This window comes from Eubalaena glacialis, chromosome 8 (assembly GCF_028564815.1).
Source record: "Eubalaena glacialis isolate mEubGla1 chromosome 8, mEubGla1.1.hap2.+ XY, whole genome shotgun sequence".
Classification (NCBI taxonomy): domain Eukaryota; kingdom Metazoa; phylum Chordata; class Mammalia; order Artiodactyla; family Balaenidae; genus Eubalaena; species Eubalaena glacialis.
In genome coordinates this window covers 118,000,837-118,023,162 of record NC_083723.1, presented here as the reverse complement: position 1 = coordinate 118,023,162, position 22,326 = coordinate 118,000,837, and the positions used below count along the sequence as shown (strand labels likewise).

The following is a 22,326-nucleotide window of genomic DNA, read 5'->3' as shown; positions in this document are numbered from 1 at the left end:
TGCGAAAATGATTCCATATATTTAACTTAAATCCATCACACAGGCTTTTCTTATTTTTTTATCTAGCATCAATGTTCACAAGGTTATTGCTTTCATGCAGCTACTTAACCACTGTATAGAACAAAATTAACCAAATTCTACACATACGTACACTATTTGTGACGAATATGTTCAAAAAGTTAGCATTAACTTTTCCTTAAACTGTCCCCATAGCAGAATAACCATCAGTTCACATTTATAGAGGACTGAATTTCCTTACCTATGCTTAAGAAGAATAGCACTATAAAAGTGAGAGTTAGGAGTTTGGGATTAACTTATACACACTACTATATATAAAATAGATAATGAACAAGGACCTACTGTACAGCACAGGGAACTCTACTCAATATTTTGTAATAACCTATATGGGAAAAGAATCTGAAAAAGAATGGATATATGTATAACTGAACTACTTTGCTGTACACCTGAAATTAACACAACATTGTAAATCAACCATACACTAATATAAAATAAAAATTAAATTAAAAATACAAAATCAAAAGACCAGATGCTACAACATATATAAGAGGAATTGATAGTAAAAAAAAAAAAGAAGGCAATCTGATTAGCATCCACATTTGGACTCAAGACCTCAGAAGAGGAAAGCACCTGAAGGTTGGATGGAGTCCTGCTTTGGGGGGCTTCTGTGGGAGCTGCAGAGCCCTCACTTCCGTTCCTGATTGAAAATGGGACCAGATCCTCAGAAAAGGAGGTTTTGTTCTCCGATGGGCTCAACCTAGCTGGCAGCTCTTGAGAGTTCACTGGAAGGGGTTTGCTGTGAGATGCAGTGCATGCCCACCTCCACTGGGGAGGAGAGACAAAGAAATTCTCTTTTTCTATTTCTGTTCTCATCCCCAGCAGGGCACACGATTAGGAAATACAGACAACCCCAGAGCACACCCCTGCGACAACATCACTCATTACAGTCCCCTAATATTTGGCATTATTTGGATTTCATGAATCCCCAGCACTGCCCTAGTTCCAAAATCTCCAGATGGTTCAGGTGAACCTGTAAGGAAGCAGACCCAGTGTGACAAGGAATAAATTCCTGGCATTAACATCTGTAGTTCAGCTTCTCCCCAGTGACTGGGTCCCTTGTGTTGCAGCAGAGTTGGGCAGAAAGCACCTTGAAAAAGCAGCTGATTCCAAGTAACAACTCCAGGTGTGAAGATGCTGCAGAGAGCTGGTTATGGAAGCGGGGAGTGGACTGGGGAGTCCAAAGGGGCAAGGTGTCCCAGGGGGCTTATTAGATCCTGCCTAAAGGAGGGTTTTCTAGGATGCAAACCACCAAAGTAGGTTGACCATTAGAAGAATCTCTAATCTCCATTCTGAGTCCAGTCCCTCAGGGGAGGGGAGGAAAGGACACTCTCCAAGACAGCTTCCCCTAGAGGCTTCCTGCCTCTACTGGGATTGGGCGAAGATTTGCTACCTCAGATGTTGTCATATTTATTTGTATTTTGCTGCGTTCTTTTACTGAACATAAAAGGGTTAAAATGCTATTTTGGAAATCTCATATCAATCAATCATGCAACTTAAGAACTAGTTAGTTCATTATAGTGTGATTCCTGACTTACTGGGGTTGTGACATAAACTTGGGGGAAACTGGGCACAGTTACCAAGTTTTGAGAACACGTCCAGCTGTGCTCCTACTGTACACATCCACTGTGAGAAGAAACACACAAAGTTGGCTCCTAATCGTATGAAATGCCAGGTGCATATTAGGCAATCCATAAATATTGGGATCCTTTTTCTTTCTTTCTTTTTTTCTTTTCTTTCTCTCTTCCTTCCTTTCTTTCTCCTTTCCTTCCTTCCTTCCTTCCTCCTTCCTTCCTTCCTTTTGCTCTCTCTCTCTTCCTTCCTTCCTTCCTTCCTTCCCTCCCTCCCTTTTTCCCTTCCTTCCTTCCATCCTTCCTTCCTTCTTTCCTTCTTTCTCTCTCTCTCTCTCTGTCTCTCTCTCTCTGTCTCTCTCTCTCTCTCTCTGTCTCTCTCTCTCTCTCTCTTTCATGTTCCATGTGACCTGCACAAAATGTGGGAATCAGGAAACTAACACATAAAAGAAAAACTGAAATACTGTGAAAACAATAGTTTAGGACTATTGTTTTCATATGTTTAGTTTCAAAACTAAAACACAGTTTTCTATGTTCATAGAAAATATGTCCATAGGTCATAAAAAGTAAAAAAATTTGAACAAAGACAATAATAAATTAAATATAAACATTTATGATACCAAACAAACTTAACCATAGGGAAATGCATCATTTCAAAATTACATGTTTTTTTTTTTTTGTCACATATCAAGGTGACATAGCTCTTAACTTGTGGACAACTTCTAAATGTGGTCAGAGTAAAACATAAACATATACAAGACATAAATGTATATGAAGGAAAATAACATACATAATACAGTCAGCTTTTAATTGCAATAAGTATGTTCTCAAATATTTATATTATCTGTCAGCATTGGACATTTTTTGTCAGCACTGGGCATTTTCTGTAATCACTGATCTTCTTTTAACCTGCGTCTATAACCATTATGGTTATAGCAAGGTCCACTAGGATTTGAACATAATTTCCATTTGAAAGTAGAATAAATAAAAATCAACTCATTGGTAATATAAACACCTCCCAGATTAAATTATCTTAATAATTGGTTTGCAAATTGGTGGCTTTTAATGGATGAAATAAATATGCAAGTCAAGGATGAACCTGTCTTCAGAAAGTCATGACAGGCTTGGCATTTATGGAAAATTACAATTGTAAAATATTATGAACTGTATTTCTGGAGCAATTATGTGTTAAAAGGTCAGAAGTTCAATGTTTGATTTGGAATCCTGAAAACTGGGAAATTAAAGAGACAGAATTTGCTTACTGAGTACAGCCCAAGACACAGAAACTTCATTTAGTAGACACCTGGTTTCTGATTACGAGAATTGTGATCTATTGGGGGGGAAATTTATTCTAGTTTTAGAAAATACCCTTCAATATTATTCGATTGCATTTGCTCTGATTCTAGGCTCATTGAGCCATGTCCTTATTTTTTATTCATTTCTCAGATTTTTGAAAGGAAAATTGGGGAATCTTGGATAATGGGTATAGGTACTCCTTTTCCTGAGAAGAAATATCCTCCATTATAAGGTTCAAATTGGCATCCAGGTTAACCATGATTATCTCGTGAGTTTTGTGAGGGGCAGTCAGTTCTTCAGTGACCATAACTCCCAATGAAGAAGCCCCACACCAGATAAACACTGATGCTCAAATTGTGATTTCATAGTCTGATCATCAGGATTCCCATAGAAATGGTTAACTAAGAGAGGTTAGAACACTATTTTCTGACTTAATTAAGTATAAACTTTATTAAGGACTAAACATTAACCCCATTAAACAAGAACACTGATCCCTTTATTGAAATGATGAGGGCTTCACAGGGGACACGGGTTCGAGCCCTGGTCTGGGAAGATCCCACATGCCGTGGAGCAACTAAGCCCGTGAGCCACAACTACTGAAGCCCGCGTGCCACAACTACTGAAGCCTGCGTGCCTAGAGCCTGTGCTCCACAGCAAGAGAAGCCACTGCAATGAGAAGCCCATGCACCGAAAGGAAGAGTAGCCCCTGCTCACCACAACTAGAGAAAACCCTTGTGCAGCAACGAAGATCCAATGCAGCTAAAAATTAATAAACTAATTAATTTTTAAAAAATTTTAAAAAGAAATGATGATATTTGTTCAATAATATAAAACACTCTGGTGCAATTAAGTAGTTTCTCTTAATCCCCCAAATTCTTAATTGTTCAGCAGGGCTTAACTCCATTAAAGCTTTTGATAGAACTTACTTCTTCAATTTACTCCAGGGTTTAATTTACAACCAAAACATTTTTGTAACTGTGTTTAGAAGCCTTTACTTATCTCCAAGCTTTATTGCTTTTCAAGTAGTTGAGACCTGACTATATTCCAAGATAACATTTTAAAAAACCATAATTTGCAAAAGATATAATTTACTTTATACCCCTTAAAAACAGTGTTATTTTCTTCCAGCAGTAGGAAAAAAAATTCTTAAAGTTTTGTCTATGTATTTAGCCACAAAATACATAGAATATTTTTCATTAGGAGGAAATTTTCGTAACTGCATAAACACCTCACTTAACCCTTTGTCTTTTGAGATTCTAGTAATGTACATGGCATTTCATATAGAGTGTCAGGAAATTCTTGTTTGTGTGGCTATAATTTGAGATTTTTTCATTGTAAGAATAACCGATGAACAATAAAGAATGTACTTTCCCTATTTTGTTTTGTTCTTAATCTCCAAAGGATCAACTAGCCCCTTGGGCATTCTATCTTTCATTCATTTCCTTTTTATCCATCATATTCATCGTGCACCTGTTCCTGTGAACATTCTCTTACAGAACTTCTCCAGTGTCTCTATTTTCTAAACACAACGATTAAACTTTTCTAAAGCTTATATACTATGTAGGTGATCGACTTTGCAAATCCTTCCAGATTCCCTTGAGAAAACTGGTTTTCTCTTTAAAGCCTTGAGACAGAAAAATAGATTGATTTCATGCAGTCAGTAAGTAGGAAAATGTATACAGAATAAATTTTTAAAATTGAATGAGGTCATCCCCTGAGACGTATCTTGGAATACTTATCCAAGACAAAGCAGAGAGTTGGATTTATTTTCTCCAGATGATCCAACATTGAAGAGTAGGGATAGTGACCCTCACTTTCTGTATCCAAAGAGAGCACAGACCCTCACAGGCTGATCTAGGGTACGGTGTTTAGACCTACATCCTCTTTAGAGGCTCACTTTGCAGGAACAAAAAATCATTTTGCTCTAGAGGATGGTTACAGGAAATATTCACAATGAGTCAATCAGTATCAAGATCTCCCGTTCTAGTAAACTTCTAATTAAGTGTTATGAAAATAATTTCATGTGACCAAATAAGTTTGGAAAACACTGGCTAAAAACTGCAATAGAATTCTTTATTTACCATAGGAATTTTTACAGTTTTTACTGTATGATAATATGAATTGTGAGTCCCCTAAAATGAGCCATTTAATATGTAATAATTCTCAAACTTATTTGACCACAGAATTTATTTTTAAAGCCCTCTTAAGGGACTAGAGATTTGAGGAAAACATTTTGGGAGATATGGGGCTGAAACATAGCTTGATGAAGAAATTATAAATAGTATTATTCTAGATCTGTGGCTTCCAAATACTGGTCTATAACATCCAATAGCATCACAATTTGCTATAGATAATATTTGGACAATGATAATATTTAAAGGCATAGATTTCTATAAAATACTTCCTACATCTACTCAATCAGTGATCTAATGGTGGGTCAGGAGACAGTTCTATTTTTAATACGAGTCTTAGATAATCTTATGCTGAGTTGGGTTTGGGACCTCTTAAGATAATATACTCCTAGGTCACTGTCAACCTTGATACCACCATCTTTTCATAAAGCTCTCTCTATTCCCAGCACTCTCTTCAAGGCATTCTTTACTTCTGAATTCCTAAGAGTATAGATAAGGGGGTTGAGCAGGGGATTGAAAAGTCTGTGAAACAGGAAAAGATATTTCTTCTGTTCCTTGGGGTTCCCGTATCTGGGTCCAACATACATGATAATGGCTATGCTGTGAAAGAGTCCAACCACACAGAGGTGAGAAGAGCAGGTGGAGAAGGCTTTTCTTTGACGTTCCCCAGACTGGATCCTGAAGATGGCACAGAGGACACACATATATGAGATTACAATTGAAGAGAAGTGTCCCACTAGCACAGAAATCATTCCAGCCAGTACCACAGTTTCACTGATGTGTGTATCTGTACAAGCAAGTTTGAGAACAGCCATGATTTCACAGAAAAAGTGATTGATTTTCTGGGATATACAGAAGGGTAAGGGTAAAAGTAACACTAGATGAATCAAAGACAGAAGGACTCCAGTGGTCCAGAAAATCACCACCAGCATGTTGCAGACTCTCCAGATCATGATGGCAGAGTACCAGAGGGGGTGGCAGATGGCTACATAGTGATCATAGGACATCACCACCAGGAGAAGACATTCTGTGACAGCAAATGTCAAAAAGAGAAAGCTTTGTGTCATGCAGCCAGCAAAGGAGATAGGCTTGTCAGGACTCAGGAGGTCTCCCAGCATCTGGGGCACCGTGTTGCAGGCATAGGTTATGTCAACGATGGCCAGGTGTGAGAGGAAGAAGTACAGTGCAGTCTAGAGTCCAGTGAGATGAGCCCCAGGATGACCCCGTTCCCCGGCAGGGTGAAGACATAGAACAGAGAGAAGAGCCCAAAGAGAAGCATCTGAATCGTTGCATCAAGGGGAAATCCCAGTAGGGTGAACTCTGTGATACATGTCATATTGTCTCCCATATCCCTATGACACAGGAAATTCAGTTAATGTCCATGGTTAAAGAGAAGTCTTTGAAAATAGATTTATGTCAACTATACCTTTCTGTGGTATAAAAAAGTGTTCAGAGACACTTTCAGTGAATTTTTGTGTTTTTAAATGAACATTTAAAGCATTTATTTGGGGCTTCCCTGGTGGCGCAGTGGTTAAGAATCCACCTGCCAATGCAGGGGACATGGATTTGAGCCCTCGTTCATGAAGATCCCACATGCCGCGGAGCAACTAAGCCCGTGCGCCACAACTACTGTGCCTGTGTTCTAGAGCCCGCGAGCCACAACTACTGAGCCTGCGTGCCTAGAGCCCACGCTCCGCAACAAGAGAAGCCACCGCAATGAGAAGCCCGCGCACCGCAATGAAGAGTAGCCCCCGCTCGCCTCGCCGCAACTAGAGAAAGCCTGCAGGTAGTAGCAAAGACCCAACGCAGCCAAAAATAAATAAATAAAACAAACAAATTTTTTTAAAAAAGAATTTATTTGGTAACCCTAAAATATATATATACATACATACACATAAACACATATATACATATATTTCCTTTCTTGTTGTTAAGTTTTTAGCAGAGGCTAATTTTTCAAAATATTGGTGTGGCCAAAAAGTTCGTTCGGGTTTTTTCCATACGCTGTTAAGACAGTACGAAAAACCCGAACAGAGTTTTTGGCCAACCCAATGACTATGTTGCCACATGTTAATAGAATACATAGTTTTTGTTTCATTCAGTGAGATACCTCATATCCTTCAAATAAATTCTGCTTTTCTTTGCTCATATTAGAGTTACTTCTGTTTTTTTTTCCAAAAACTATGACCTTTAACTGATACACATGCTAAAGTCCTCAAGCTGCAATACGTCTAATCTCGACTTGGAAGGGCTCATCAAGGACAGGGTATACTAAAGGTAGATGTACCGTTTCCCAGATACACCATTAGCCATTAACCTCTCACCTGCCTGTCGAAACACACTTTCTACTCCTGCATCTGTTGTCACCTCCACAACTAATATTGCACAAAATCTCTTCTTGTTCAAATATAATGACTTATTTTCAGCCTAAAATCTACTTTTTCATATTTAGTTTTTCAAAATGCTTAGATGAACATTTATATGAATGACTGAATAGATTTGTACTGTGTTGTTTATCTAAACATAAAAACAGATTCAGTAACTTTGTTAGATTTTGACTCAATATTGATAAACACTCTAGAAATACCCAGTTTTAGATACTGTCTCTGCACGTGATTGGCAATAGCTAGAGGACTTCTGTGAGGGATGCTGCAAAGCGGTCTTTAAATTCCTTGAGAGATTGAACTAAATCATCTTTCTTACTCTATGATTCCACAATTAGAATGTACGTATAAACATGATATTGCCCTTCTTGCTTAAATTTTATTCCCATTTTTTAATGTAAAATCATCTCGTCTTGAAGAGAGCAAGAGTGAGCAGTAATTCTCAATTTAAATGGTTATAAAATTATCAACCCATTTAAAAATCATCCCATTTGCCTTGTTACTCCCCTATTGCTATTCCAATGATAAGTGTCAGGTCCAGAAGTTTGAAGATAAAATAATTTGGTATTTATTGACTTCCTATTACATACCTACCATTGTTCTGAGGGTGGAGCTATCAATGATAGGAACTCTGAACTCATACTAACTGCTTAGACTCTGGTCTCATAATACTGTACATAAATACATAACTATTTGTACACTTATCCAATAACTGAATATTTGTCCTTATATATTTAGATATTTGACTTCCCTCTATATGTGGTACTTTAAGCCTAGTTTTTAAAATAAAAAGGTACTGGACTTTTTTGATTAATATTAAACATTTACCAGAAAGTCGTACACACTTATCTCGTTACCTTAAAAATAGCTACCAGTAAAAAATAACCATTCATATATTGATTATATTAACATATTGATATATTGCTTAATAGTATCTTTTACTCAGCCTACTATTTATACTATCAATGAGAAAAATTTGAGCATTAATAAAAATATACTTTTGCATGATATTGAAGAGTGACAGTGAAAGCTAACAGGCAATGAAAATGATGTGAAAATATATTGGACCAGAACTCACAAAAGTAATTAAGAAACTTGTGTATCTAGGGATGATTTTTGTGTAAGGACCTCACAAAATCTTCATGCAGAAAAAGCAAACGTACCTGGTGTGGCTAAATTTCCTGATGGTGCTGGAAGGCTTGCTCCTCCTCTGAGAACTGCCAAGGAAGGATCTTGGCTTATTCATGTTGCCTAAGAGAAGAGAAGGCTTTATTCACTTATTATCTCCACAGGGCACCTTCTCAATTGTCATGAGGGCTTTGTGTAGGGCATGAGACCGCAGGTCGCACTTACACCAGTGTGCTCCCTGTAGAGACGTAAAGAAGCCAACCACTGTTCCCCTTCTGAGACTGAAGAGGATTGGCAATCTCTGTCTCTGAGGAAGCCAGAGACATAGCGAGACCTTTAGAGGTTAAGATAAGAACAGGAAATACCTTCATAATTAAAAGGATACACACATATTAAGTTATACTCTGGTGACCCCATGAATATTACAGGTACCCAAATACAGGAATTTATTATAGTTTCATGAATTTTTATGTTGTTCCAGCTCCCAAACATTCAAGGGGCACTCAGGAGATGCAGAGATTCATCCCTGGTTATTGTCTGACAGTGAAATAGAAACTTGACATTAATTCCCAAAGCCATATTTCTTTTAGTGTACATAGTCTTGTTTCCCAGCTACCGTAAACCTTATAGGAGAATAAACTTGTATTCAAAGGTAATAACCATTAAATCATTTTAGATAGCAACTCAGCAGCTACATCCTTGAGCACAGATCTGGAAATGTGTGGGCACCCCTGTTAGGGTTTCACGTTGGACATGCCCTGCAGCTTGTTGATCTGTCTGGAGGATGAATGAATAAGGCACAAGGGCTGAGTGAAGCTTGCTTTTGAAAAATTTCCCTTTTTGATAATTTATGGACCTGCCCTTATGGGAAAGATAGAGCTCTGTAAAAGCAGAAGGCCAACTCCTGTCCCCTTTACCCTTATGGTGGGGCTGGTTATATGTATTCTACCTATCAGAGTAGGCAAATACTACTATCACAGTCTATACTGAAGGAATACAGTATTCCAATTCTTCAGGGTGTTATCAACAATCCACTGCCTTAAATCTGTGTGTCAGGTTACAATTTCTATCAGGTCTACAAGTTCTGAGCAATACAATATGTGTTGGAACCAGTGAATCCCTTGGTCATTTGCCCTTTGTCACTTCCTTTGCTGTGAAATGGGCCTATTGGACTGAGGTGATACTACGTGGGAAACCGTATCAGAAATCAGATAATCTAATGGCCCTCCAATAGAGGTACTAATCAAGATACCGCACACAAGAAAGGGAAAGTCATACTTGTGATGTGTATCATCTGCACTCACAGTGAATTATTGCCCTTTGTAGGGTGGAAGGAATCAGCATGCCACCAACTGACTTATTGGTCTCCTTAAGAGGAAGGTACCATATTGAGGGCCCAACATTGGTCTTTGCTGCTAACAGAACAGATACTCAGCACAGTAAAGCAGCCTTGGTGAGGTGCGGACTGTGCTGGTGCAAAGCCCCCGTCTCTGTTACCACGCCTAATGCATTTGTGTGCTCACTGTGTAAGCACTGGAGTGGCTGAAAGCAGAGGCTGCCTGACACTTACTGGCTATACCTGGTTGTTTAATGCCTCTTCTGCAATGATGTCTCTGGTTGGCATGAATATGGGATGTACAGATTCATACACTTTGTGTACCATCCCACATCTTTTTCCCATACCTCCATTCACCCAATATTCCAACTGTTCTCCTTCCAGATCCATTATCAGCCAATCAACCCATTTGCCATTTTTCAGGAGTCCATGAATATTCTTATCTCAGGAAACTATTCTCTCCACAAGGTAGAGGAATAGTTGAATGGCTAGCTATGGGCAATGACAAGTTTACCCTCATTAATTACCTTTAAGGCCCCCCACCTGAGTGTTACATATATTGCACCAATATATCTAGCCAAATCATCCTTGTATCAGGCCTTTCTTCCTAAATTGTCAACTGGTTGTAGGAAATCTCTTGGAGATAATACACACGTGTGCACACACACATACACAAAAATACATACATACATTAGAGAGAAGCATCAGTGATATAGGTGATATGGGGATCTGGGCCAACTGTCCATCCAACTTACTTCGTCTTTTGCACATGCTCTTGTCCTAAGTTATACCACATTCAGTATATGATGCATGATTGCTGTGATCACTCTCTCCTATAATTTGGTCGGTCTGATAGCATCTCAGTTCAAGACAGGCAACTCTGGATTTGTAGTAACTTGATACTCTAAGATTAGTCTCTCCCAAGTCTCAGCAATATGTGAGGAATGGTGTTGAGAAAGGTGTATTGTCTTCTGCTGGAGATGGAAAGCCTTGATGCATAGTCCCTGTGGCCTGTCCCATGATTCACCCATTGGGGCTTACCAGAGACATCTTTATCTACCAGAGATACCTTCAGATCCACGTGGTCTGCCAGTCAAAAGTTCCAAGTGCTAGAGCTATAAATATTAAATGTATAGTTCAATGAATTTTCATATATCAATACCCGTGTGTAAGCACCATCCAGACAAAAGTATAGAGCATCTCCATCACAAGAGAAAATTCCTGTGACCACCTCATTGCTAGAAATCACTTTCCTACTCCGAGGTAACCACTATTCTGACCTCCATCACATAGATTAGTTTTGCCTGTTTTTGAATCTCATATAAATAAATTACACACTATGGATGCTTTTGTCTCTGGCTTCTTTGACCCAATATAATGTTTTTGAGATTCTCCCACGTTGTTTGGGTATCAGAAGTTCATTCTTTTTTATGCTGCATAATATTCAATATGAAGGTTCCAAAATTCATTCATCTATTCTACTGTTCATGGACATTTGGGTTATTTCTAGTTTTTGGCTATTGTAACTTAAGTTTCTACAAATATTCTTATACATGTTTTCACTGGGTATATACCAAGGAATAGCATTACCAAACCATAGGATAGGCACAGATTTATTTTTAGTAGATATTGCCAAACAGTTTTCCAGTGTGGATTTATAATTTTATATTCCTACCAGCACTTGATATTAATTTTGTAATTTTAACCATTGTGGTATTTCTCTGTGATTTTATTTATATTTTATTGATGAGTAATTGTATTGAACACATTATCATATGCTCATTGACCTTTTGGATATCCTTTTTTATGAAGTGCCTGTTCAAATCTTTTGCCCAATTTTTGAGGGGTTTTTTTTCCCCTCTTGTTGATTTGTAAGCATTCTTTAGAGAGTCTGGACGTAAGCATTTTGTTGAATATAGGTACTGAGGATATCTTTTTCCAGAATGTGGCTCCCCCTCTGGTAACATCTCTCAAAACTATGATACAATATCATAATCACTATATTGTCAAGGTGCATAATAACATTTTCATCAGATTCATTTTCATGAATCTCTCATGTTGCCTTTTTCTAGCCACATCAACTTCCATCCCACACCCACTCTGTCCTTAACCACAAATCTGTTCTATATTTCTATAATTTTGATATTTCAAAATTGTTACATAAATGGAATCATACAGTGTGATTAGTATATAATCTCTTGTGCTTGGCTTTTTTTTTTTTTTCTCCACTTAGCATAATTCTCTGGAGATTCAACCAGGTTGATACATGTATCAGTGGTCTGCTCCTTTGTATTACTGAGCAGTATTCTATGTATCGCAGTTTAACTATTCACCTGTTGATGGACATCTGGATTGTTTCAGTTTTGAGCTACTACAAAAAAAGCTGCTATAAACATACACGTACAGGGTCTTTTTTGGGGGGCGGGGTGTGTTTGTGTAAACATAAGTCTTCACTTTCTTAAATTTGATTTTTGGTAATTTTAAAATTATGAATTTTCTTAATTCATATTATATGGTTATAGTGCTATGCAAATTGTCTATTCATATTGGGTGAGTTGTGATTGTTTTTTTTTGAGGAAGTGTTCCATTTTGTCTAAGTGGTCAAATTTATATGTGTTGAGTTGTTTATAATTTCCTTTATTATCCTTTGATGTCTGCAGTGATGCCATTTCATTCTGATATTTTTAGGTTGTGTCTTTTCCTTATAAATCCTGCTAGAGGTTTCTAAATTTTATTGATTCGTTAAAAGAAACAGCTCTTTGCTTCACTGATTTACCGATTTTTTTTTTTTTTTTGCTTTAAATTTCAGTGTTTTCTGTTCTAATCTTCATTAATTCCCACCCTCTGCTTGCTTTGAATCTATTTTTATCTTCTTTTTCTAGGTTCTTGAGGTAAGGACATCTATTACTCATCTGAAACTTTGCCTCTTTCCTACTGTACACATTTATTGGTATGTTTCCCTCTCTGAACTTTGAAATGTTGTGTTTTTATTTTCATTCAGTTCAATATATTTTCTTTATTTCTCTTGAGACTTCTTCTTTGACTTATAAGTTTTTTTAAAGTGTATTTTAAAATTTCCAAGTGTTGGAGATTTTTCTGTCTTTCTTATATTGATTTCTAGTTTGATTCCATTGTGGTTGAAGAGTTTACTCCATATGATTATTTCTTTTAGATTTGGTGAGGTGTTTTTACAGGCTAGAATAGATCTATCTGTTCTGTCAGCACTTGAAAAGAATGTGCATTCTGCTGTTGTCCTATAAATTTTATGGAATGTTCTATAAATGACTATTAGATTCTTTTTGTTGATGGAGCTGTTGAGTTCTTCCATATTCTTGCTGATTTTCTCTCTAGTTGTTCTATCAGTTTTTGAAATGGCAGTGCTGAAGTCTCTAACCATGTGTGGATTTGTCTACATTTTTGCGTCATATATTTTGAAGCTCTTTGGTTTGGTGATACACATTTAGGATTGCTATGTCTACTTGGTGGATTAAACTTTTTATTACGTAAAGTTCCTCTTTGTTTCTGAAAATTTTCTTTGCCTTATCTCATATTAATATAGCTCCTCCTGCTTTCCTTCCATTAATGTTTACATGATATATCTTTTTCCATTCTTTAAGTCCACCCACCTATGTTGTTAAACTTGAAGTGAGTTTCTCATAGACAGCATTCAAGAAACAGATAGAAGTAAGGGTCATGCTTTTTAATACACTGTCATTCTCTGTCTTTAAATTGATGCATCTAGACCATTTATATTAAATCTAATTATTGATACTTTAGGGCTTAAGTCTTACTTTTTTTGTTTTGTTTTCAGTTTCAACTCTCTATTTTTTATTTTTCCTGTGGGTTACTTGAATATTGTTTTAGAATTCCATTTTGATTTATCTATAGTGTTTTTAGTGTATTTCTTTGTATAGCTTTTTGGTTGCTTTTTATAGTTTAGTGCTTTGTCTAGATATTATATTATATATATGTGTGTGTATATATATATATATAATAACAGTCAATTGATGTCATTTTTTTACCAGTTTGAATGAAGTATAGAAATATTATCTCTTTTGCATCTCTTTACTCTCTCCAATTTATAATTTTCTTCAGTATTTCCTCTACATAAATTTAGAAAAGTACCAAAAAAAGCTATAATTTTGGCTTGAACCATCAAACATAATTGAGAAACTCAAGAGGATAAGGAAAGCCTATGGAATTTACTCATAATTTTTCTTATCATGTTCTTTCTTCCTAATATTCCAAGTTTCCTTTTTATCTGTTTAGAGAATTCATTTTTAAAGATCAGCTTTGCTGTGTATAGAATTCTATGTTGACAGTTTTTAATTTCAGTAATTTAAGATGGTATTCCATTTTATTTTGTCTTCCATGATGTTTGTTAAGAAGTCAGCTATAATCTTATTGCTGTTCCCTTGAAAGTAATGGACTTTTTTTTTTTTTCCTGGCCAGTTGTAATGTTTTTTTTTTACCTTTCATTTTCAGCAGTTTGACTAATATATTTCTCAGTGAGGTTTTACTTATATTTATCCTGTTTGAGTTCTCCCGAGCTTCTTAAATCGGTGTGTTGATATTGCCTATCAGATTTTAGAACTTCTTGTCATTATTTTTTTTCAAGTAATTCACCTATCCCATTTTTTCCTCTTTTTTTCCTTATGGGACTCCAATTACATGTATGTTAGACCTTTTGACTCTTTCTTACAACTCCATTTTGCCCTCTTGAGTTCTTTATTTTTTTCTCTCTTTAGTTTTGGCAATATATATTGAACTGTTTTTAACTTCACTAATCTTGACATCAGTTGTAGCCTGTCTTCTGTAAAATACATCTAATGAGTTATTTGTCAGATTTCTTTTATGGAAAGATTTAGAATGGTAACTAGACTTTTAAAATCAGATTCTTATTTTCAATCGAAATACTACATGTTGTCATCTATTCTCTCCTTTATTTCCTTTATATCAATTATAGATATTTTAATATCCTTTTCTATTAACTCCAATATCTGAATGATCTGTGAGTTTTTTCCTAGTAACTTATTATCTCTTATCAATCATTTTTTGCATGTTTAGGGATTTTCTTAAATGCTGAAGTTATGGACAATATGCTACAGAAACTCTCAAGAGTTTTGAGATTTTTTTTTTCTGGAGAGCAGTTAGACTACTTGAAGATCACCTTGCTCCTCTTAAGGCTTAGTTTTAAGCTGTGTTATGGTAAGTAACATAGCCTCTAATCCCAGGACATGGGAATTCTCCCAAGACATGGAATTTCTAGAGCCCCATCTGAGTTTCCAAGTTTTGTTTTGTTCTGTTTGCTTTTGACCAATCTCTTCCCATTCTGGCTGGATCTGAACTCTAACATCTTCCCAGGAATTTGTGAGTTTTTTTTCTTCTTTCAGTCTTCCAGCTGCTGCTGCTGCTTTCTGCTAGGTCTCTCCTTAGCCCATTTTCACATAGCTAGGGAGTTAACTCAGGAAACAAACGACATTTTAACATGAATATTTCTAGGATTCTCTCTCTATTGCTCTCCTCATATGGGACGTTGACCCTCAATTCCTAACTGATCTAGCAGCCTTGAACTCTAATCACTGCTTCCTCTGGTCACCAAGACCACTGATCCCTCCTTGGGTTCCATATTCCTGTACAAAGTCCAGGAAAATGCCTTCCTGGGAGAGTTTGGGCCAATGTATTCACCTCATATGCATCCCCCTCCATTTCTTCAACAATTGACAAAAGTTGTTTTCTATATGTTGTTGAGATCGTATAGCTATATATGGTGGGAGGGTAAATCTAATACCAGCTATTTTGGTATAGTCAAGACACATACTAATTTATTTTTAAAGTGAATCTAGAAAATCTTCTCCCTGCACTTAAAATTTTAATTAAAATATAGTAGTTACAAGATTACTGAAAAAAAGGGGTTTTAATAATTTGGTTTCATGAGGGGAAAAAACTCATCCAGGAGTGGAAAGTTTGTTTTAGAAGTAATGGTCATTTTGCATCACATTTTCTGGAAGTCCCACTCCATGCATAATCATTAGTGTGGTTTATCTTTGCCCATTAAGAAGTCAAGTCTCTAGTATGTTACTATATTCTACTATATATTTGTTTACTATTTAACTTTTTATTTTTTTAATGGTTGAGAGACACAATAAAGTGAAATATTATTGCCTGAAAGTACTCTGCTAGTCTGGAAAATAAAAAGGCAGAAGCTTCAGGGAAAACCTTGTTAAGAGATATAAAAATAGTAGGAAAGTGAGGTAATTAGAGAATAAATCTGCCTTTAATTATGCATGTTGTAAAACATAAATGGGAGACTAAAAGAGAACGTAGGTGAGAGGTAAAAATGAAAGCAGAAGTAAAGGAGGGATGGAAACATTTCTATAATGGGTTATGAGACAGTGTTATCTTTTTTTGGTCAATACTAAGTATTTTTCAACTCTTGTCAGAGGACTTGGAAATTATTCGCTATCCAACAGTGAATCCCAGTCCTGTCTTCACTTGACTCATAACTGATATTGTAGAGACATTTAGTTCTGCAATGATTGTATGCATTGAGCAACATTCTGCTGCCAGGAATTTTCCTTCTGGGTGTTCATTTCCCTGAAAAATAACACTTGTTACCAGGCAATTTGAATGCTTATGATTGAATTGGTTACTTAGTGTAATGACATTGTTTCAATAATTAAACAAGAATTTAAAAAATAAGCTGTTAATCCATTTCTTGAAAAAATTGTGCTCTTTAGATTTTTATGGCTTTAAGCATATGGATAATCCAGATGTCTCATCTCTGAACAAAAATGCTTAACACCAGAGATGAAACTTGCACATCAAAATTTTTCCTATTTTCAGGTGGTGTCTTGGACAATTCAGATTCTCTTATCAAATTTTGCTGTTAGGTAATTTTTCTGACCTTGAAGTCATCCTCCGACCACATCCCAAAGGAAGAAGGCTCTACTTAGCCAGAAGTTCTATCCACCCCTCACATGGACCTCTTCTGCTGTTCTCTCCATGAAGCACCCTTCACCTTAGCATTCCTGAGGCTGTAGATGAGGGGGTTCAGCATTGGACTGAAGAGACTGTGAAACAATAACAGCTTTTTCTCTTATTTCCTCTTTGACTAGAGTACGGGGACCATATCAGTGCCATGTCAGTGCCAAAGAAAAGCCCAACCACACCATGGTGGGAGGAGCAGGTGAAGAAAGAAGGCTTTTCTTCAGCCCTCTCCTGACTGGGTCCTCAGGATGGTCCAGAGGCTGCTAGAGTAGGAGACCAGCACCAAGCAAAGGGCCCTAAGACAAATATACAGGCAGCAAAGATGACAGCTTCACTGATCCATGTGTCAGCACAGGCCAGTTTGAGGACAGGTAGGTTTTCACAGAAGACATGGTCCACTTCCTAGGACTCACAGAAGGACAACCTTAGGAGAATTGCATGTACCAGAGCCAGAATCAATCCACATGTCCAGGAAGTGATGGCCAGGACCGTGCACGCTCTCCAGTTCATGATGACAGTGTACTGGAGGGGACGACAAATCGCCGCAAACCTATCATAGAACATCACCACGAACGTCAGGCACTCCATGTGAGCAAAAGTCAAATACAGAAATGTCTGCATTATGCATGGAACAAAGGAGAGAGTTCTATTCAGGTCTGCTAAGTTTACCAACATCTCAGGGACACTGTTGGAAGCATAGGACATGTCAATGATGACAGGTAAGAGAGGAAGAATTACACTAGGGTGTGCAGTCTGGGGTGCAGAGATGAGTCCAGAGATCATGTCATTCCCCAGCAGGCTGAAGGCAGAAAATAGAGAGAACATCCAGAAGAGGAACACTTCCATCTCTGCACTGAGTGGAAATCCTATCAAGATGTGACCCATGTCACATCTAAAGATAGTCTGCCAAGGACAGAAGAATGACAGAAAGATTAGTCTAAAGAATTAATAAAAATTGAAGTTATTTAATTCAAAAGAATTCAGAGGAAACACATACTAATTTCTGTTCTGTTTCAATTATTTTCAGTCTTAATGTAGCAAATATTTCAGAACCACATTTATAAAGGAAGAACAAAGTATTTACCATAGTGTAAAAATAATATTGTGGAGTAATAGAGTCAGTAATTTTATTCTTGATCCTCTACTTCAGTTTTTCTGTTTCCTTATAGAGAAACTAATTATTTCACTACTTTAACAATATTTACATGAGTATCAACATAATGGATCACAGTAGGGAAACAGATGAAGATGCGTATCTGCTCCTAACTCCTTTAGCTTGGAAATGATTCATGTTACTTTTGCTCACTTTTTAGGCCAGAAACAGTCATATGTAGTCATTCCAATTTTAAAGAGAGCTAGTAAATATGGGGAATTACTTGGATATTTGATGACCTCTGTAGCTCCAACATTTGATGGAACTGGTTTTTTCTGACTGACTAGCACTGATTGTTCTCTTGCCTTGCCCACTCTGTGCATAGTGATGACACACTGATTGCTTGAAATTGTAAATAAGGCTCCCTCCTCCCCCTTTAGAAAGTTTGTTATGAAACATTTACCATTGCTCATACGTAAAACTATTTTAAAACTCTATCCATTGTAAAGCAATTATACTTCAATAAAGATGTTTAAAAAAAAAAAAAACAACAACAACAAAAACTCTATCCAATGTAGTGATTTTCCTCTCAATTTTAGGGTCTACTCTAAGAATTTTTCTTATGTAACTGACATCAAAAGTAAGACAATTCTTAGCCAGTGGGAAGCAGCAGCATAGCACAGGGAGATTGGCTTGGTGCTTTTTTTTTTTTTAACATCTTTATTGGAGTATAATTGCTTTACAGTGGTGTGTTAGTTTCTGCTTTATAACAAAGTGAATCAGTTATACATATACATATGTTCCCATATCTCTTCCCTCTTGCATCTCCCTCCCTCCCACCCTCCCTATCCCACCCCTCTAGGTGGTCACAAAGCACCGAGCTGATCTCCCTGTGCTATGCGGTTGCTTCCCACTAGCTATCTATTTTACATTTGGTAGTGTATATATATCCATGGCACTCTGTCACTTTGTCACAGCTTACCCTTCCCCCTCCCTATATCCTCAAGTCCATTCTCTAGTAGGTCTGTGTCTTTATTCCCGTCTTGCCACTAGGTTCTTCATGACCTTTTTTTTTTTTTTTCCTTAGATTCCATATATATGTGTTAGCATACTGTATTTCTTTTTCTCTTTCTGACTTACTTCACTCTGTATGACAGACTCTAACTCCATCCACCTCACTACAAATAACTCAATTTTGTTTCTTTTTATGGCTGAGTAATATTTCATTGTATATATGTGCCACATCTTCTTTATCCATTCATCCGATGATGGACACTTAGGTTGCTTCCATGTCCTGGCTATTGTAAATAGAGTTGCAATGAACATTTTGGTACATGACTCTTTTTGAATTATGGTTTTCTCAGGGTATATGCCCAGTAGTGTGATTGCTGGGTCGTATGGTAGCTTTGCGACGACCTAGAGGGGTGGGAGAGGGAGGATGGGAGGGAGGCTCAAGAGGAAGAGGATATGGGGATATGTGTGTGCATGTGGCTGACTGACTTTGGTGTACGGCAGAGACTAACACAGTATTGTAAGGCAATTATACTCCAATAAAGATCTATTAAAAAAAAAAGACTTTTCAGCTGGACCTTATCAGCTACACAGAAGAGAATAAATTTATCATGTTCTGTTATTTAGCATAGCAACATAGCATTTAAACGCACATGGTAGATGTCATTTTACTTTGCACAGTAACAGCAAATTTTCCACATAGATAATACAGCATACCTTGGGTATACTATGGGTTCAGTTCATAACTCAAATGTATTGTGGGTTCAGTTCCAGACCAATGCAAAAAAGCCAATATCACAATAAAGTGAGTCAGACATTCTTTTTTTGGTTTCTCAGTGCATATGAAAGTTATGTTTACACTATACTATAGTCTATGAAGTGCAAAATAACATTATGTCTAAAAAATGTATATACCTTAATTTAAAAATACTTTATTGCTAAAAAATTCTAACCGTCGTCTGACAACGGAGGGTTGCCACAAACCTTCAATTTGTAAAAACACAGTATGTGCGAAGTACAATAAAGCAAATCATGATAAAATGAAGTATACCTGTAAACAGTACATTGTGAGTTAAATTCACTTGTACTAAAATTATTCTTCTTCAGATATATGATTGTCTTTGTTTTTTAAGACCCATGCAAGTAGGATGATCTGAGTAATGAAACTGTATTGGCAATGATTGTATATTTTTTTCTGGATGTAATAAAGGCATATATCGATTGGAGAATATGGTGAGATCCATCTTGGACACATGCATAGGTGCTCACTATCCAAAGAATGACAACTGTCTTATTTACAGAAGATCAAAGGGATGCCTTGAAGCGCATCACTCTATGTGATGTTCTGAGCCTTGACTTCTTGCTTGGTTAAACAGCTCTCTTTGCTTACACAAAAAGAATTACCATAAGGAACTAGGCGGGCAGCCAACTCATCCTTTCTAGGTAGGCTCAGGTAAAAGTCTGGCTAAAGATGACATGGTCCTTTCTGCATTGGTGGATTCAAGGCTGTTCTGTGCACTAACTCTTTATGAATGAGGAGTTGCTATGAACTGCTATTAAATGTGCAATATTGGTGAAAGATATCTGTAAAAATAATTACATTATCACTATAAATGTCCGGTTATTTTTTAGGACATAGTCAAAGATGAAATAGTGAGAAGTGTGATTTAAAAAAAAAGCCACTCAGTTGAATTCAAATGTTATATTTACCATATAAAATGTATCCTGGGAATATGTATTATTATATACATCATTTCGTCTTTTTGAGTGGTCACCATAGTTGTTCACTATGATGTAAAAGACACTCAGTTTTTGTTAAATGAATGAGGGTCGATTCAATGAAGAACACATACACTGAAGGCTGATGTGTAAATCCTGTTTTGCAAAGTTGTGATTTTTGCTTTAAAGAAAGTTTTTACCATTAGGTGTTAATAATTTGACAATAATTTTATTTGAAAAACTATAATAATTCAACTAATCAGTTTAGACTATATTGTTTTCTAAGGGTAAATTGGAATCAGTCTGTAATATTGGAGTACTGAAAACCTACAGAAAACGTATATAACACTTAAATGCATCTTATAGGTAATAACTGCTTTGTATTTACAATTTGGAGAAATCTAAAGAGGGAGTTCTATTAATTAAAAGAGGAAGAACTGTTTAAGTAAGTTTGAAATCTCAGTTTCAATGTATGGCAGAGCTTTGAAGTTTTTAAACTAAGAAACTGAGAGAAGCATCAGTTAAGATGGGGGTGGTGTCTTTTTATGAGCAAAAGCTCCCATGAAGTCCTCGACATTTTATTTTCCATACATACGATCAAGTGATGGAGGATTCTATGTAACAGTGTATTAAGTATGTGATATTAAATTTAGCTACAAAACTAATTTTCTGGAGCTTAGAATTGAGTAATAAGCATCAGGAATATACAATGTTTTGAGACACTATTGAAAGCAATCAGCAATAATTAAAATATATTTAATCTCTAAACTGAAAATTTAATAATTTAAATAAAGATAACCTGTTTCTACTGATGAGGAACATTTGTGTCATACATCACCATCTTACTTCCCAGATTATTTTTCTTTCAATTGTGGTTATTTTCTATTTTGAATTATTAATCATTTATTCCTCATTTTGATTACCGTTATATTGATATTACTTTTTAAATTCAAATTGAAATTAAAGCTAAAAATAAAAGTTAAGATATCACAGGACACTGATACTGTTACAGCAATGGGAGAGAGAAGAAAACATAAAAGCACTGATGGCTGAATGACAGTGCAATTTGTTAATTGATGCAATTTAAGTGCATCAACTCATGGAAATAAAAAACAGTAAGATCACTTCCTCACCTGGGCAGTGGTTTCCACTGAACATACAACACAGGAAACTCTGAAAAATGTTTCTTGCACTAAAGAATTTTACTATATATCTCCACCTCAATGGTCGATTTAGAAAATCCAGAAGCACTGGCTTTCATCCTATCCTATTATGGAACCAGAAAAACATTTTCCTAAAAGATGGATGCTATCAGAGTATGATATATACCAACACTCATGAATAAAGTGGGAGAATATACCTCAGAAATAACTACAAGTCACACTTAACTATTTCATTGTTTCATGAAAGGCAATAAAATATTGCTCATAGACACTATCACTAGGACTTTTGTTTTTAGGCTGATTGTTAGTTACTCAGTGATACCAACATTAGTAGCAAATGTTATGAAAATTTTACTTGTGGAAGTATCCATAATCACATACAGTTATCCTTATCTTTCCATTAAGTGATTTTGGGATAAGTTATTTAA

At 36.4% G+C, this 22,326-nt stretch overlaps 1 protein-coding gene and 1 pseudogene across 1 annotated transcript; both read right to left on the bottom strand.

Moving 5' to 3' along the window:
• Positions 1-5,496: 5,496 nt before the first annotated feature.
• On the bottom strand, positions 5,497-6,422 carry LOC133096527 (olfactory receptor 2A7-like). The gene is given in 2 exon segments (XM_061198137.1): positions 5,497-6,257; positions 6,260-6,422. Coding segments are annotated over 2 exon segments (924 nt in total).
• Positions 6,423-16,898: 10,476 nt separating this feature from the next.
• On the bottom strand, positions 16,899-17,797 carry LOC133096687 (olfactory receptor 2A2-like; annotated as a pseudogene).
• Between the last annotated feature and the right edge of the window lie 4,529 nt (positions 17,798-22,326).